This window comes from Pseudophryne corroboree, chromosome 2 (assembly GCF_028390025.1).
Source record: "Pseudophryne corroboree isolate aPseCor3 chromosome 2, aPseCor3.hap2, whole genome shotgun sequence".
NCBI lineage: Eukaryota > Metazoa > Chordata > Amphibia > Anura > Myobatrachidae > Pseudophryne > Pseudophryne corroboree.
In genome coordinates this window covers 14,206,012-14,223,964 of record NC_086445.1, presented here as the reverse complement: position 1 = coordinate 14,223,964, position 17,953 = coordinate 14,206,012, and the positions used below count along the sequence as shown (strand labels likewise).

The window sequence follows — 17,953 nt, the reverse complement described above, 5'->3', positions numbered from 1 at the left end:
ATATATATATTAATTTCATCTCATTATCATCCAGTCTATATTAGCAGCAGACACAGTACGGTAGTCCACGGCTGTAGCTACCTCTGTGTCGGCAGTCGCTGGTCCATCCATAATTGTATACCACCTACCCGTGTTTTTTTTTTTTCTTTCTTCTTGATACATACTACTATAGTAGCTTACTGTAGCAGTCTGCGGTGCTGCTGAGCTGACAGTGTCCAGCAGGTCCGTCATCAGTCATTACATAATAAATATATATACCTGTCCGGCTGCAGTACTAGTGATATTATATATATATATATTAATTTCATCTCATTATCATCCAGTCTATATTAGCAGCAGACACAGTACGGTAGTCCACGGCTGTAGCTACCTCTGTGTCGGCAGTCGCTGGTCCATCCATAATTGTATACCACCTACCCGTGTTTTTTTTTTTTTTCTTTCTTCTTGATACATACTACTATAGTAGCTTACTGTAGCAGTCTGCGGTGCTGCTGAGCTGACAGTGTCCAGCAGGTCCGTCATCAGTCATTACATAATAAATATATATACCTGTCCGGCTGCAGTACTAGTGATATTATATATATATATATATATATATTAATTTCATCTCATTATCATCCAGTCTATATTAGCAGCAGACACAGTACGGTAGTCCACGGCTGTAGCTACCTCTGTGTCGGCAGTCGCTGGTCCATCCATAATTGTATACCACCTACCCGTGTTTTTTTTTTTCTTTCTTCTTGATACATACTACTATAGTAGCTTACTGTAGCAGTCTGCGGTGCTGCTGAGCTGACAGTGTCCAGCAGGTCCGTCATCAGTCATTACATAATAAATATATATACCTGTCCGGCTGCAGTACTAGTGATATTATATATATATATATATATATATTAATTTCATCTCATTATCATCCAGTCTATATTAGCAGCAGACACAGTACGGTAGTCCGCGGCTGTAGCTACCTCTGTGTCGGCAGTCGCTGGTCCATCTATAATTGTATACCACCTACCCGTGGTTTTTTTTTTTTTCTTTCTTCTTGATACATACTACTATAGTAGCTTACTGTAGCAGTCTGCGGTGCTGCTGAGCTGACAGTGTCCAGCAGGTCCGTCATCAGTCATTACATAATAAATATATATACCTGTCCGGCTGCAGTACTAGTGATATTATATATATATATATATATATATATTAATTTCATCTCATTATCATCCAGTCTATATTAGCAGCAGACACAGTACGGTAGTCCACGGCTGTAGCTACCTCTGTGTCGGCAGTCGCTGGTCCATCCATAATTGTATACCACCTACCCGTGTTTTTTTCTTTTTTCTTTCTTCTTGATACATACTAATATAGAAGCTTACTGTAGCAGTCTGCGGTGCTGCTGAGCTGACAGTGTCCAGCAGGTCCGTCATCAGTCATTACATAATAAATATATATACCTGTCCGGCTGCAGTACTAGTGATATTATATATATATATATATATTAATTTCATCTCATTATCATCCAGTCTATATTAGCAGCAGACACAGTACGGTAGTCCACGGCTGTAGCTACCTCTGTGTCGGCAGTCGCTGGTCCATCCATAAGTATACTAGTATTCATCCATCTCCATTGTTTACCTGAGGTGCCTTTTAGTTGTGCCTATTAAAATATGGAGAACAAAAATGTTGAGGTTCCAAAATTAGGGAAAGATCAAGATCCACTTCCACCTCGTGCTGAAGCTGCTGCCACTAGTCATGGCCGAGACGATGAAATGCCAGCAACGTCGTCTGCCAAGGCCGATGCCCAATGTCATAGTACAGAGCATGTAAAATCCAAAACACCAAATATCAGTAAAAAAAGGACTCCAAAATCTAAAATAAAATTGTCGGAGGAGAAGCGTAAACTTGCCAATATGCCATTTACCACACGGAGTGGCAAGGAACGGCTGAGGCCCTGGCCTATGTTCATGGCTAGTGGTTCAGCTTCACATGAGGATGGAAGCACTCAGCCTCTCGCTAGAAAAATGAAAAGACTCAAGCTGGCAAAAGCACCGCAAAGAACTGTGTGTTCTTCGAAATCCCAAATCCACAAGGAGAGTCCAATTGTGTCGTTTGCGATGCCTGACCTTCCCAACACTGGACGGGAAGAGCATGCGCCTTCCACCATTTGCACGCCCCCTGCAAGTGCTGGAAGGAGCACCCGCAGTCCAGTTCCTGATAGTCAGATTGAAGATGTCAGTGTTGAAGTACACCAGGATGAGGAGGATATGGGTGTTGCTGGCGCTGGGGAGGAAATTGACCAGGAGGATTCTGATGGTGAGGTGGTTTGTTTAAGTCAGGCACCCGGGGAGACACCTGTTGTCCGTGGGAGGAATAGGGCCGTTGACATGCCTGGTGAAAATACCAAAAAAATCAGCTCTTCGGTGTGGAAGTATTTCAACAGAAATGCGGACAACATTTGTCAAGCTGTGTGTTGCCTTTGTCAAGCTGTAATAAGTAGGGGTAAGGACGTTAACCACCTCGGAACATCCTCCCTTATACGTCACCTGCAGCGCATTCATAATAAGTCAGTGACAAGTTCAAAAACTTTGGGCGACAGCGGAAGCAGTCCACTGACCAGTAAATCCCTTCCTCTTGTAACCAAGCTCACGCAAACCACCCCACCAACTCCCTCAGTGTCAATTTCCTCCTTCCCCAGGAATGCCAATAGTCCTGCAGGCCATGTCACTGGCAATTCTGACGAGTCCTCTCCTGCCTGGGATTCCTCCGATGCATCCTTGCGTGTAACGCCTACTGCTGCTGGCGCTGCTGTTGTTGCTGCTGGGAGTCGATGGTCATCCCAGAGGGGAAGTCGTAAGCCCACTTTTACTACTTCCACCAAGCAATTGACTGTCCAACAGTCCTTTGCGAGGAAGATGAAATATCACAGCAGTCATCCTGTTGCAAAGCGGATAACTGAGGCCTTGACAACTATGTTGGTGTTAGACGTGCGTCCGGTATCCGCCGTTAGTTCACAGGGAACTAGACAATTTCTTGAGGTAGTGTGCCCCCGTTACCAAATACCATCTAGGTTCCACTTCTCTAGGCAGGCGATACCGAGAATGTACACGGACGTCAGAAAAAGACTCACCAGTGTCCTAAAAAATGCAGTTGTACCCAATGTCCACTTAACCACGGACATGTGGACAAGTGGAGCAGGGCAGGGTCAGGACTATATGACTGTGACAGCCCACTGGGTAGATGTATGGACTCCCGCCGCAAGAACAGCAGCGGCGGCACCAGTAGCAGCATCTCGCAAAGGCCAACTCTTTCCTAGGCAGGCTACGCTTTGTATCACCGGTTTCCAGAATACGCACACAGCTGAAAACCTCTTACGGCAACTGAGGAAGATCATCGCGGAATGGCTTACCCCAATTGGACTCTCCTGTGGATTTGTGGCATCGGACAACGCCAGCAATATTGTGTGTGCATTAAATATGGGCAAATTCCAGCACGTCCCATGTTTTGCACATACCTTGAATTTGGTGGTGCAGAATTTTTTAAAAAACGACAGGGGCGTGCAAGAGATGCTGTCGGTGGCCAGAAGAATTGCGGGACACTTTCGGAGGACAGGCACCACGTACAGAAGACTGGAGCACCACCAAAAACGCCTGAACCTGCTCTGCCATCATCTGAAGCAAGAAGTGGTAACGAGGTGGAATTCAACCCTATATATGCTTCAGAGGTTGGAGGAGCAGCAAAAGGCCATTCAAGCCTATACAATTGAGCACGATATAGGAGGTGGAATGTACCTGTCTCAAGCGCAGTGGAGAATGATTTCAACGTTGTGCAAGGTTCTGCAACCTTTTGAACTTGCCACACGTGAAGTCAGTTCAGACACTGCCAGCCTGAGTCAGGTCATTCCCCTCATCAGGCTTTTGCAGAAGAAGCTGGAGGCATTGAAGGAGGAGCTAAAAGGGAGCGATTCCGCTAGGCATGTGGGACTTGTGGATGGAGCCCTTAATTCGCTTAACAAGGATTCACGGGTGGTCAATCTGTTGAAATCAGAGCACTACATTTTGGCCACCGTGCTCGATCCTAGATTTAAAACCTACCTTGGATCTCTCTTTCCGGCAGACACAAGTCTGCTGGGGTTCAAAGACCTGCTGGTGACAAAATTGTCAAGTCAAGCGGAACGCGACCTGTCAACATCTCCTCCTTCACATTCTCCCGCAACTGGGGGTGCGAGGAAAAGGCTCAGAATTCCGAGCCCACCCGCTGGCGGTGATGCAGGGCAGTCTGGAGCGACTGCTGATGCTGACATCTGGTCCGGACTGAAGGACCTGACAACGATTACGGACATGTCGTCTACTGTCACTGCATCTGATTCTCTCCCCATTGAAAGAATGGTGGAGGATTATATGAGTGACCGCATCCAAGTAGGCACGTCAGACAGTCCGTACTTATACTGGCAGGAAAAAGAGGCAATTTGGAGGCCCTTGCACAAACTGGCTTTATTCTACCTAAGTTGCCCTCCCACAAGTGTGTACTCCGAAAGAGTGTTTAGTGCCGCCGCTCACCTTGTCTGCAATCGGCGTACGATGTTACTTCCAGAAAATGTGGAGAAGATGATTATCACTGACCTGGTTTGGGAGTGTTGTGGACTCGGGGCTTCTTCCGATGACCGGGAAGAGGAACCGCCACTGGGTCGCAGTAGGGATGGCCGGATGTAGGTCTTCCTCATGCAGGACTACGTCGGCAGGCGGGAGGCACAGAGGAGTTCTTGACGGTCTCCTGTAAGACAAGACTCGTAGAAATACTGAAGGCTGGGGTACTGAGATATTAGAGGTACCGTGATGTCGGAGGCTCCGCGGTATTGGGGTTCTGAGGTGCTGGAAGGACAGGGCGTGCTAGGAGGCCCCTGGAGGTACGGAGATGCTTGGAGGCACGAGGTGCTTGGAGGCACGGAGGTGCTTGGAGGCACGGAGGTGCTTGGAGGCACGAGGTGCTTGGAGGCACGGAGGTGCTTGAAGGCACGAGGGTACTTGGAGGCACGGAGGTACTTGGAGGCACGGAGGTGCTTGGAGGCACGGAGGTGCTTGGAGGCACGGAGGTGCTTGGAGGCACGAGGTGCTTGGAGGCACGGGGTGCTTGGAGGCACGGAGGTGCTTGGAGGCACGGAGGTGCTTGGAGGCACGGAGGTGCTTGGAGGCACGGGATGCTTGGAGGTACAGGATGCTTGGAGGCACAGGACGAGCTTGGAGGCACAGGATGCTTGGAGGCACAGGACGAGGGAGCTCTGGAATCACAGCTTCCGAAGGAGAAACGAAGATACTCAGGCACCGGATCTCTGCCTGGTATCCGCTTTTAAACTCCCCGCCCCAGCCTGATTGACGGAGCAGGCAGGTGACGTCAGACCTGCTCCGCCTGCTTGCCCTCACTTGCGATGGCGGCGTCCCTGCTTCCGGGAAGCCGCCGGGGAGCAGCGCCGACCCGCCACTGAATCCGGAGACCGCCAGGGGGAACGAGGCGCCGGGCAGACCAGACCACCCGTAGGGACAAGCGCGGCCGCCGCGGCCGCTGCAGGTTTGTAACAGTACCCCCTCCTCCAGGAGTGGCCCCTGGACACTTCCCGGGCTTAGTCGGATGTTTGGAGTGGAAGATCCGAATCAGACGAGGAGCCATTACTTCAGTAGCTCCAATCCAACTTCTTTCCTCAGGACCGTAACCCTTCCAGTCCACCAAGTACTGTAATTTTTTATGAAGATAACGGGAGTCAAGAATAGCTTTGATTTCAAACTCTGCTCCGGCTTCTGCCACTACTGACGTTGACCTAGGGAGTGCTGAGTGGAACCGATTCAGAACGAGGGGACGGAGTAGAGAAACATGAAAGGCGTTAGGTACTCGAAGATGGGCAGGCAAACCCAGTTTACAGACCACAGGATTTAAGACTTTTAGCACAGGGTAGGGCCCGATGAACCTTGGAGCGAATTTCATGGTAGGCACCTTCAGCCGGAGGTTCCGTGTGGACAGCCATACCCTGTCCCCAACTTTATATTGAGGTGCAGCTCGCCGTTTCTTATCTGCGAAGAACTTGTACCGAGCCGAAACCTGCTTAAGATTGGCATGAACCTTCCTCCAAATTTGTCCAAAGTGTCGTAGAGTGGATACTACAGCAGGAACCTCTACTAACGGAAGGCTTGGAAATTCCGGAACACGGGGATGGAACCCGTAATTGACGAAAAATGGTGATTCCCCAGTGGAAGAATGAAACAAATGGTTGTGGGCAAACTCCGCCCAAGGCAGCAACTCCACCCAATTGTCCTGTGAAGGAGAGAGGTACAGACGAAGAAAAGTCTCTAGATCCTGATTGACACGTTCCGTTTGTCCATTTGTTTGGGGATGATAAGCAGACGAAAACTTAAGTTTGATTTGCAGAGTCGAACAAAGGGCTTTCCAAAACCTGGCGGTGAACTGTACTCCTCGGTCAGAAACAATCTCTTGTGGCAACCCATGCAAACGAAAATGTTCTCGGATAAACAGTAGTGCCAGTTTCGGTGCTGTTGGAAGACCAGTCAAGGGCACAAAGTGTGCCATCTTCGAAAAACGGTCAACGATAACCCAAACGGTGTTGAAACCTTTGGAACAGGGCAGGTCAGTGACGAAGTCCATGGAAATGTGAGTCCAGGGTCTCACAGGGATAGGCAGAGGACGAAGTAACCCTGCAGGAGGCAAACGAGGAGATTTGTGTTGTGTACATTGGGGACAGGAATTAACGCAATCTTGTACATCCTTCCTCATGGTGTTCCACCAGTAAGATCTTTGCAGAAACTTGTACATCTTCTGAGCGCCGGGATGACCGGAAAACTTGGAGTTATGGACCCACAGTAGTATCCTTGAGCGGAATCTAGCTGGTACGGACATTCTTCCAGGAGGAGGAGCTGGAGTAGTTAAAGCAACAGAGACAGAAACTGGATTCAGAATTAAACCCCGCTCCGGAGGTTCATCCTCGTCAGAGGAAACTTGTGAACGAGAAAGTGCATCTGCTTTAATATTGAGACTCCCGGCCCGGTACTTGATAATGAACGAGAATCGGGAAAAGAAAAGTGCCCATCTTGCCTGGCGAGGATTCAAGCACTGTGCGGATTTGATGTACAGCAAATTCTTGTGATCTGTGTAGATAGTAAACACGTGTTTAGCCCCTTCCAGAAGATATCTCCATTCTTCCAAGGCAGACTTGATTGCCAAGAGTTCCTGGTCTCCAATAGTGTAGTTCCGTTCGGCCGGAGAGAACTTACGAGAATGGAAGCCACACGGATGTAGTTTCTTATCAGAGGAATACTGGGAGAGAACAGCCCCAACTCCGACTGAAGACGCATCAACTTCTAAGAAGAAGGGTTCATCGAAATCTGGTTGTTTGAGAACTGGAGCCGTCATGAAGGCTAATTTTAAACGAGAAAAAGCTAAAATGGCTTCCGGGGACCACAGACTAGGATTGGAACTCTTCCTCGTCAGGGCAGTAATGGGCGCAACAATGGTGGAGAAACCCTTAATGAATTTCCTGTAGTAGTTCGCAAAGCCCAGGAATCTTTGTATTGCTTTCAGGGAAAGAGGTTGAGTCCAGTCACGAATGGCAGATAACTTTTCCGGATCCATGCGAAGCTCCGTCCCCGAGATGACATAACCGAGGAACGGAATAGATGTTACTTCAAATGTACACTTGGAGAGCTTGGCGTAGAGATGATTCTCTCGTAAACGGTGTAGTACTTCTTTGACTTGTAACCTGTGTTCGACAAGATTCTTGGAAAAAATCAATATGTCGTCCAAATATACCACAACGCTCTGATACAGCATATCACGAAAGATTTCATTGACGAATCCCTGGAAAACCGCGGGAGCATTACTAAGACCAAATGGCATCACCAAGTATTCGTAATGCCCATCTCGGGTATTAAAGGCAGTCTTCCATTCATCCCCCTCTCGGATGCGTATAAGATTATAAGCTCCTCTCAAGTCGAGTTTGGAAAAAATGCGGGCCCCACGAACCCTATCAAATAACTCTGTGATTAGTGGCAAAGGGTACTTATTCTTAATAGTAATGTCATTTAGGCCGCGGTAGTCGATGCATGGTCTCAACCCTCCGTCTTTTTTCTTCACAAAAAAGAAGCCTGCACCAGCAGGGGAGGAAGAGGGGCGAATGAATCCTTTGAGCAGATTGGACTTAATATACTCCGACATGGCTTGGGTCTCAGGAAGAGACAGAGGATATGTGCGACCACGGGGTGGCGTCTTCCCTGGGACAAGGTCAATAGAGCAGTCCCAAGGCCTGTGAGGTGGTAATAGGTCCGCAGCTTGTTCCGAAAACACGTCCTTGTACCCTTGATATGCCTCCGGAATGTGCTCTTCATCCGTCTTGGAAGTGACACGGAGCGGACAGACAGGAGTAAGACAATTAGTGTGACAAAAGGAACTCCAGGACAGAATTTGTGACGACTTCCAGTCGATGTGGGGATTATGACTTTTTAGCCAAGGTATTCCAAGAACCAGATCATGGGACATTTCTGGGATTACCAAGAGTTCCAAATCTTCCTGATGTAGAGCCCCGACCTGCAGCTTAACTGGCCCCGTGCGCCACCTTATAAGACCTTTGGCAATTCTAGTCCCATTGATAGCCGTCAGTGAGATTGGCCGCTCGATAGGCCGTAACTTCAAACCCAAACTTTGGGCACAGATGGAAGAAACGAAGTTCCCCGCAGCTCCGGAGTCCAATAGGGCTTCACAAGACTTGGAGACTGAGTTGGAGACTAGAGTTACTGGAAGCAAACAGTCCGAAGTTGGAGAAGCTTTTGTCGCAACTCCCAGCTTGACTCCTCCGGAACAAGCTAGGACTGCCCGTTTCCCGGACGGACTTTACAAGATTTAAGAAAATGATCTGCGGCTCCACAGTAAAGGCAGAGTTTACCCTCACGACGACGCTGTCGTTCTTCTGGAGACAGTCGGGAGCGGTTAATTTGCATGGGCTCATCTGAGCTAGGTGAGGCCACCGGCCTAGGAGTAGGATTCCGGAGCCTGGGACGATCTGAATGGCTACGTTCTCTTCCACGCTCTTGCATCCGAAGATCCACCTTGACGCACAGAGAAATCAAATCTTCTAATGGATCCGGCAGATCTCTAGTAACCAGCTCATCTTTCAGCCGGTCGGAAAGACCGTTCCAGAAGGCAGCTCTCAGGGCGTCATTATTCCAGCGTAGTTCGGAAGCAATGGTCTGGAAATGAACCACATACTGGCCCACGGAACGGGCGCCTTGCCGAACATGGAGCAAATCGGAAGAAGCCGTGGTCATTCTGCCGGGTTCGTCGAAAATCCTTCGAAAGGACGAGATGAAGTTGGTATAGTTGGAAACCATGGGATCGGACCGTTCCCATAGTGGAGACACCCAATCCAGAGCAGAACCTTCCAATAAAGAAATGATATATGCTACCTTGGACCGGTCTGTAGGAAAGTTGTGTGCAAGTAGCTCGAAATGTACCTCGCATTGGTTCAAGAAACCGCGGCAATTTTTGGGATTCCCATTATAGCGGGACGGAGTAGGCAACTGAAGACGTGGAGTGATACCAGCCGATGGTTGAACATTACTGGCAACGACAACTGGTGCGACCACTGGAGCAGGAGCCGGAATTACTGAGGCCAGAGACGCCTGGATCTGATCCAGACGTCCGGACAACTGCTGGAGGTACTGCATCACCTGGCCTTGCGCCGCCTCCTGACTTTGTACTCGGGAAGCCAGGTTCTGGATGGCACTCGAGTCCGTGTTCCGAATCCCCGAGTCCATTAGGCCTGAGTATACTATCACTGACCTGGTTTGGGAGTGTTGTGGACTCGGGGCTTCTTCCGATGACCGGGAAGAGGAACCGCCACTGGGTCGCAGTAGGGATGGCCGGATGTAGGTCTTCCTCATGCAGGACTACGTCGGCAGGCGGGAGGCACAGAGGAGTTCTTGACGGTCTCCTGTAAGACAAGACTCGTAGAAATACTGAAGGCTGGGGTACTGAGATATTAGAGGTACCGTGATGTCGGAGGCTCCGCGGTATTGGGGTTCTGAGGTGCTGGAAGGACAGGGCGTGCTAGGAGGCCCCTGGAGGTACGGAGATGCTTGGAGGCACGAGGTGCTTGGAGGCACGGAGGTGCTTGGAGGCACGGAGGTGCTTGGAGGCACGGAGGTGCTTGGAGGCACGGAGGTGCTTGGAGGCACGAGGTGCTTGGAGGCACGGAGGTGCTTGAAGGCACGAGGGTACTTGGAGGCACGGAGGTACTTGGAGGCACGGAGGTGCTTGGAGGCACGAGGTGCTTGGAGGCACGGAGGTGCTTGGAGGCACGGAGGTGCTTGGAGGCACGGAGGTGCTTGGAGGCACGAGGTGCTTGGAGGCACGGGGTGCTTGGAGGCACGGAGGTGCTTGGAGGCACGGAGGTGCTTGGAGGCACGGAGGTGCTTGGAGGCACGGGATGCTTGGAGGTACAGGATGCTTGGAGGCACAGGACGAGCTTGGAGGCACAGGATGCTTGGAGGCACAGGACGAGGGAGCTCTGGAATCACAGCTTCCGAAGGAGAAACGAAGATACTCAGGCACCGGATCTCTGCCTGGTATCCGCTTTTAAACTCCCCGCCCCAGCCTGATTGACGGAGCAGGCAGGTGACGTCAGACCTGCTCCGCCTGCTTGCCCTCACTTGCGATGGCGGCGTCCCTGCTTCCGGGAAGCCGCCGGGGAGCAGCGCCGACCCGCCACTGAATCCGGAGACCGCCAGGGGGAACGAGGCGCCGGGCAGACCAGACCACCCGTAGGGACAAGCGCGGCCGCCGCGGCCGCTGCAGGTTTGTAACAATGATGTTCATTAAAATGAATTATAATCAATTCCTCCGTGGAGACATTGACCAGCAGCAATTGCCTCCACAAAGTAGTACACAGGGAGCTGAGATGGTGGATTCCAGTGGGGACAAATTGATAATCTGTGAGGAGCGGGATGTACACGGTGATATATCGGAGGATGATGATGAGGTGGACATCTTGCCTCTGTAGAGCCAGTTTGTGCAAGGAGAGATTAATTGCTTCTTTTTCGGTGGGGGTCCAAACCAACCCGTCATTTCAGTCACAGTCGTGTGGCAGACCCTGTCACTGAAATGATGGGTTGGTTAAAGTGTGCATGTCCTGTTTATACAACATAAGGGTGGGTGGGAGGGCCCAAGGACAATTCCATCTTGCACCTCTTTTTTCTTTCATTTTTATTTGCGTCATGTGCTGTTTGGGGAGTGTTTTTTGGAAGGGCCATCCTGCGTGACACTGCAGTGCCACTCCTAGATGGGCCAGGTGTTTGTGTCGGCCACTAGGGTCGCTTAGCTTACTCACACAGCTACCTCATTGCGCCTCTTTTTTTCTTCTTTGCGTCATGTGCTGTTTGGGGAGTGTTTTTTGGAAGGGCCATCCTGCGTGACACTGCAGTGCCACTCCTAGATGGGCCAGGTGTTTGTGTCGGCCACTAGGGTCGCTTAGCTTACTCACACAGCTACCTCATTGCGCCTCTTTTTTTCTTCTTTGCGTCATGTGCTGTTTGGGGAGTGTTTTTTGGAAGGGCCATCCTGCGTGACACTGCAGTGCCACTCCTAGATGGGCCAGGTGTTTGTGTCGGCCACTAGGGTCGCTTATCTTACTCACACAGCTACCTCATTGCGTCTCTTTTTTTCTTTGCGTCATGTGCTGTTTGGGGAGTGTTTTTTGGAAGGGCCATCCTGCGTGACACTGCAGTGCCACTCCTAGATGGGCCAGGTGTTTGTGTCGGCCACTAGGGTCGCTTATCTTACTCACACAGCTACCTCATTGCGCCTCTTTTTTTCTTTGCGTCATGTGCTGTTTGGGGAGTGTTTTTTGGAAGGGCCATCCTGCGTGACACTGCAGTGCCACTCCTAGATGGGCCAGGTGTTTGTGTCGGCCACTAGGGTCGCTTATCTTACTCACACAGCTACCTCATTGCGCCTCTTTTTTTCTTTGCGTCATGTGCTGTTTGGGGAGTGTTTTTTGGAAGGGCCATCCTGCGTGACACTGCAGTGCCACTCCTAGATGGGCCAGGTGTTTGTGTCGGCCACTAGGGTCGCTTAGCTTAGTCATCCAGCGACCTCGGTGCAAATTTTAGGACTAAAAATAATATTGTGAGGTGTGAGGTATTCAGAATAGACTGAAAATGAGTGGAAATTATGGTTTTTGAGGTTAATAATAGAATTGAAAAAACATACCCTCCAAGATATAATCTTGGGAGTATACCAAGAGCGCTGTTTCCACCACAATTCCTACTATATTATTTCACAACCGGTTTATATTCAATACTTTTTTATTTTAAAAAGAATGTTTATATAAACATAATACTTTAAATAGACACAAAGAAATTCATCACATACAATACATGCTGCAGCATAACAATTAATATTTAAAAAAACAAAACAAAAAGACCTAAGAGGCTTATTTGTATCCAAATGAGGCTTGTAATAAAATCAATTTAGCTGGGTAATATCTACATTAAATCAATATGTCCCAGTAGAATGTAGAAACTTTTCATTTCACAGTGATCCAAGATTTGATTAAGTTGATACGTGTGTTATCTTCAAAAGTGTCCCAATTTACTTGGATTCCTAATAATGTGTGCACACATACAGTTCTTTATATTCACTGGTGTTTACCATACAGCTGTTGATTTCACCTCCAATACTGGACTCCTTGCTGTTACGGCTCTTTTGGTAGTCGCAAACCATCAGTCATCATCTGTTTCTACTCACAGTGCTCAGGCTCCCTCCGCTGGTATAAGCCCGTATTGCAATTTGCACTGTATGATGCTGTTGCCAACCCCGTATTTCAGCGTTCCGGAGGTAGAAATCAGTTACCACGGTCACTCGAAAACGCGTTTCTCCGCCTTGATGCTCCCTCAGCGGCTTCCTCAGCTCAGGAGCTGAGGAAGCCGCTGAGGGAGCATCAAGGCGACTACCAAAAGAGCCGTAACAGCAAGGAGTCCAGTATTGGAGGTGAAATCAACAGCTGTATGGTAAACACCAGTGAATATAAAGAACTGTATGTGTGCACACATTATTAGGAATCCAAGTAAATTGGGACACTTTTGAAGATAACACACGTATCAACTTAATCAAATCTTGGATCACTATGAAATGAAAAGTTTCTACATTCTACTGGGACATATTGATTTAATGTAGATATTACCCAGCTAAATTGATTTTATTACAAGCCTCATTTGGATACAAATAAGCCTCTTAGGTCTTTTTGTTTTGTTTTTTTAAATATTAATTGTTATGCTGCAGCATGTATTGTATGTGATGAATTTCTTTGTGTCTATTTAAAGTATTATGTTTATATAAACATTCTTTTTAAAATAAAAAAGTATTGAATATAAACCGGTTGTGAAATAATATAGTAGGAATTGTGGTGGAAACAGCGCTCTTGGTATACTCCCAAGATTATATCTTGGAGGGTATGTTTTTATAATTCTGTCTTGTATAAGGAATGCAATTATCCTTAACCAAAGAGCAGCAGTATCCACTTAGTATAGGGGTAGAAATCTCCTCCATAAGGTAAATCCAGCGCCCTTTCTTTGTATACACCGGAGTCCTTGTGCAATATCGGGGAATACGGTGTGTGCAAATATATGTGTTTTGAGGTTAATAATACTTTGGGATCAAAATGACCCCCAAATTCTATGATTTAAGCTGTTTTTTAGTGTTTTTTGAAAAAAACACCCGAATCCAAAACACACCCGAATCCGACAAAAAAAATTCGGTGAGGTTTTGCCAAAACGCGGTCGAACCCAAAACACGGCCGCGGAACCGAACCCAAAACCAAAACACAAAACCCGAAAAATTTCAAGTGCACATCTCTAGCCAGAAGTATAAAGTATGATGATGAGTAATAAGTATAAATGTGCGCCGGCCCAAATCTTGGGTTTTTGTTTTGGATCTGTATCTTCTGCATGTTTTGGATCTGTATTGGTTTTGCCAAAACCCCCTTTGCAGGTTTTGGTATTGGATCTTTATTTTTTTTAGAAAAAAATCATAAAAACAGCTAAAATCACAGAATGTTGGCATGTTTTTGTTCCTACAGTATTATTGACCTCAATAACATTCATTTGGGTCTTGTAGGTTTTGGATTCCATATACCGGGCCCACAGCCGGTACTCGGCACAATTTCACTCTCTTTCTGCCAGAATGTCTGCAATAAATGGAAATATGTTGAATTAATACAAAAATTAGTTGTGTATATTGGTCAAAAACATTTATTTACCTGGTACTACTGTACATACCTTGCATAAAGCTGGATGAAGTGGTTGCCTTCTCCAGGTCAAACATAACTTTCAGGAACTGATCCTACATTGAGGCTGAAAATAATCTGTACAGATGATTACAGCATCTAAAAATATATATTCTACAATATATATTTTTTCATTGTTTGTACTGTGGTCAAAATTGCCTGTAGGCTGTAAATGCCTGGAAATAAATGTTATTGGGGTTAATAATACTCTAGGAACAAAAAAAAAATCCCAAATCACGTGATTTTAGCTGTTTTTGTAAAAATAAAAAAATAAAAAATATATAATTTATAATATCATTTAATTTGTTTGATTTTAAAAATGTAATTTAATCATTGGGACATTGGATACGGGGTTTATTGCCTAGACAACTATTTTTATTGGTTATTATTGCACTAATACGACTTTTTTTTATATGCCCTGATTTAAGCCGTCTATGCCTCTCCTCTCAATTGTTTGTCCTCCATATCTATCAACAATCATGAACCAAGTGGGGTACAGCACACACCACAATTTGTACAAAATATGTACCACCTACAGTGTCACACAATACGTGTATGAGTCAGAAATAGTAATCAAACACTGCGGTTTAATTCCACCAACAGTGTCGCACAATACGTGCTTGAGTGAGAAATAATAATATACTGCGGTCTGACCGGCAGTGTCACAGTACTTATGAAAATAAAATTAAAATTATATAGTACACTGGGTTACAGCACAAACAAAAAAATAGATATATTTGTATAATTAGATTTTGGTCTTTTTAACATTTATTATTTTAATTTTAAACTGGGGTGGAGCCCCTGGATGGATCGACAGATCACCCCTAGGTGGACAGATCACCTCTTGTTGTCATATACACCAGCAGACGACAGACAGATCATCCCTAGGTGGACAGATCAAGATGATAGACAGAGCACCCCTGGACTGATACATCAGCCCTAGAGCACCCACCCCTCGCCCCATAACCCAGCACTGAGACAGACCCGTCTATTTAGTGCACTCTCCACCGGCGGAGAGAAAATGTCACTGATCACAGGGACCTTTATTGAATCCAAGACCCTGTGAGAATCCGACAGTGGGATGATGAAGTTTTGCCTCGTTTTGGGATCGGAGTCTGGCAGGAAAGCCAGAGCCGGACTTGGATCTGGACTCTGATCGGAAAGTTCGGGTGGGTCTGGTACTCGGAGAACCGGAACTGCTCTTCTCTAGGAACAAGAAATAATAATAGTGATTAGTAATAAAGCTGAACGGCCACTTACAGTTCTATTCAACTTTTTAAATGAGTGCGTGATCCTGTTACAAAGAGGGGAAGGAATATGTGGTGGTCAGTGTAATCTATCATTTATTTTATGTTGCTGAACATAACAGCGGCAATACAAATACAGCTGGATAATACAGTAGATACATCAGTATTACCATACGGTGGTGATAACATCTTCTTGTATTAGATCAGTTATAGAAAATCTTATCAGGAAGTGAAGCTATTAGGTTGAAATACAGTAGTCACATAATTATTGTTACAAACTGAGTGCCTGGAACTTGGGAGTATGGGTGGCAACTGGGGAGTTCCTGGACCTCACGTGTGAGCTGCAGCTGGGAAAGGGAAATGGCTGCAACACCGACTCTACTCCTAACTCTGTTATTTCTCCCAGTAGTCGGTTGGCGCCTGAAGAGCTAGTCTTCTCCTTTCGCAGCCACGTTTGAATTAGGTCTGCCCAGACTCCGATGCCCCCAGGTCTTACGAGGTAACAAGGCACCAACTGAGACTGAGGGAGAATAAGGGGACAACTAGCTAAGACTAACGAGACTACCAATGGGAGAGAATACAGACAGGACAATGAACTGATTATATGCGGTGTGGCCACCAAAATACCAACATAGGAACCAAGGCACAGAGAGTTGAAAGCTAGGACACTGAATACTGTATTTGAGTGATTGTAAATGCGTAATATGTAACAACTAAATAAACTGTGGGAGCAACAATGCTCTAAGATGTTATAATACAGAAATATAAGCCAGGCAGTATCTGTGTGGAAACACCACACACTGCTTAGTAAAACCCTGAATAGAAAGCTGGCTGGATCTTGTCAGGTTATCAATCTGGCAAGGTCTCCGGGTCACGGATTCAACACAGGCAGACAGGATCTAACAAGTAGTTTTACAGCACCAAATGCATATGTAAAAGATTCCACCATAGGAGAAGACCTGGACACGAGTACAGACAGGAACATGTATCTATTACCGGCTTCAGGTGAAAGGCAGGCTGGGTAATAAAGGAAGCACGCCCCAATCAGGATGGCTGGAAGCCAGACACAAGGTAATCGCCTATTAAACTGACAGGTGAGACAGCACAGGTCACACATACAAGAGATAGGCTGAAGTTACACAGACTCACCACATAATGGCCTAATTATCTGACAGGTGAGGCTGCACAGGCCATACATACAGGAGACACACCCTGACTCACCAACATTGGCCCCAGAGCTGGCCCTAACCAATATGAAGCCCAAGGCAAGATATTGGCTGGTGCCCCCTTGCACCGCCGCTAGTTCTGCAGGAGATGCCTGGCATGAGTCAGCTGGCAGCTCTGCTAACGTCGGGTGCCTTTTGTTTATGAAAATGCATCATATTATTTGCATTACTATGTGTCTAGGATGCACAAGCAGCTTCTGCTGATTAAAATGATATGCAGCATGCCTATATTCTGTGTGCGACTGCGGCTGTATCTGCATACGAAATGCTACATTACAGTGATTTCCAGGAATACACTGGAACGTAGCATTTCGTATGCAGATACAGCCGCGTCACACACAGAATATAGGCATGCTGCATATCATTAGAATCAGCAGAAGCTGCTGGTGCCCCTAAGCATACCAAATGCTCTAGGCATTTGCCTAGTTTGCCTATGCCTAAGGCCGGCTCTGGGTGGCCCACAACAGTACTCTAAACAAGTACATGAGAAAACCTGGCATGAAAACAGAAATATAACATAAAATACATAAACAGAATGTAAACAGGAATGAGCCACCACAGTGGCTCATGACAGTACCCCCCTTCCCTTGAGGGCGGACTCCGGACACCCCATCAGGGCCAAGGGGAACTGAAAACACCACAGCTACACTCAAGATCTCCAACGAGACTTCTTTTTCTTCTTTTTTCAACATGACTCTAGTGGTCTGACCAAGGTTAGTCCCCAAACATTATCTGAACTGATGGTACCTTCCAGCAAAGGATTTTTCCTAGCTTCAGAGTCATAATCTGAGTTAGAGTCTGGGTTCAATCCCGAAATTGGGGGCTGAAATTTCAGAAGAAATACTGCAGGCAGAAGGGAAAAAAGCACTTCCTACCGTCAAGGCTATGGCTTGAGGATTTCGGGCTGATTCTGCAGACAGAGAAAGATTCTTGGCATGTAAAACAGGAAACTTAGAGGAATCCGAAGGGTGCTCTCTGGGACCAAATTCCTTGACAACAGAAAATGCTGAAAGATTTTGAATTATGGTATCCTCTGCTTTCATGAGTCTACAGGCCCATTCAAAAGGTCTCCCCTTAAAGGAGTAGATGAGAAGTAAAACAATGTTAGCTGAAGTAACCCCCAAGGAAGGTCTTGATTTCATAATGGTGACAAA

General features: G+C 47.0%; 1 protein-coding gene across 1 annotated transcript in view; it reads right to left on the bottom strand.

The window, feature by feature from the left end:
• The window catches only part of LOC134988935 (olfactory receptor 52B2-like), a 35,455-nt gene extending 22,690 nt beyond the window's left edge, over positions 1-12,765 (bottom strand). The window contains exon 1 of the mRNA XM_063950580.1: positions 12,668-12,765. Within this exon, the coding sequence (XP_063806650.1) occupies positions 12,668-12,765 (98 nt within the window). The remainder of the gene's footprint in view (positions 1-12,667) is intronic.
• Positions 12,766-17,953: the final 5,188 nt, after the last annotated feature.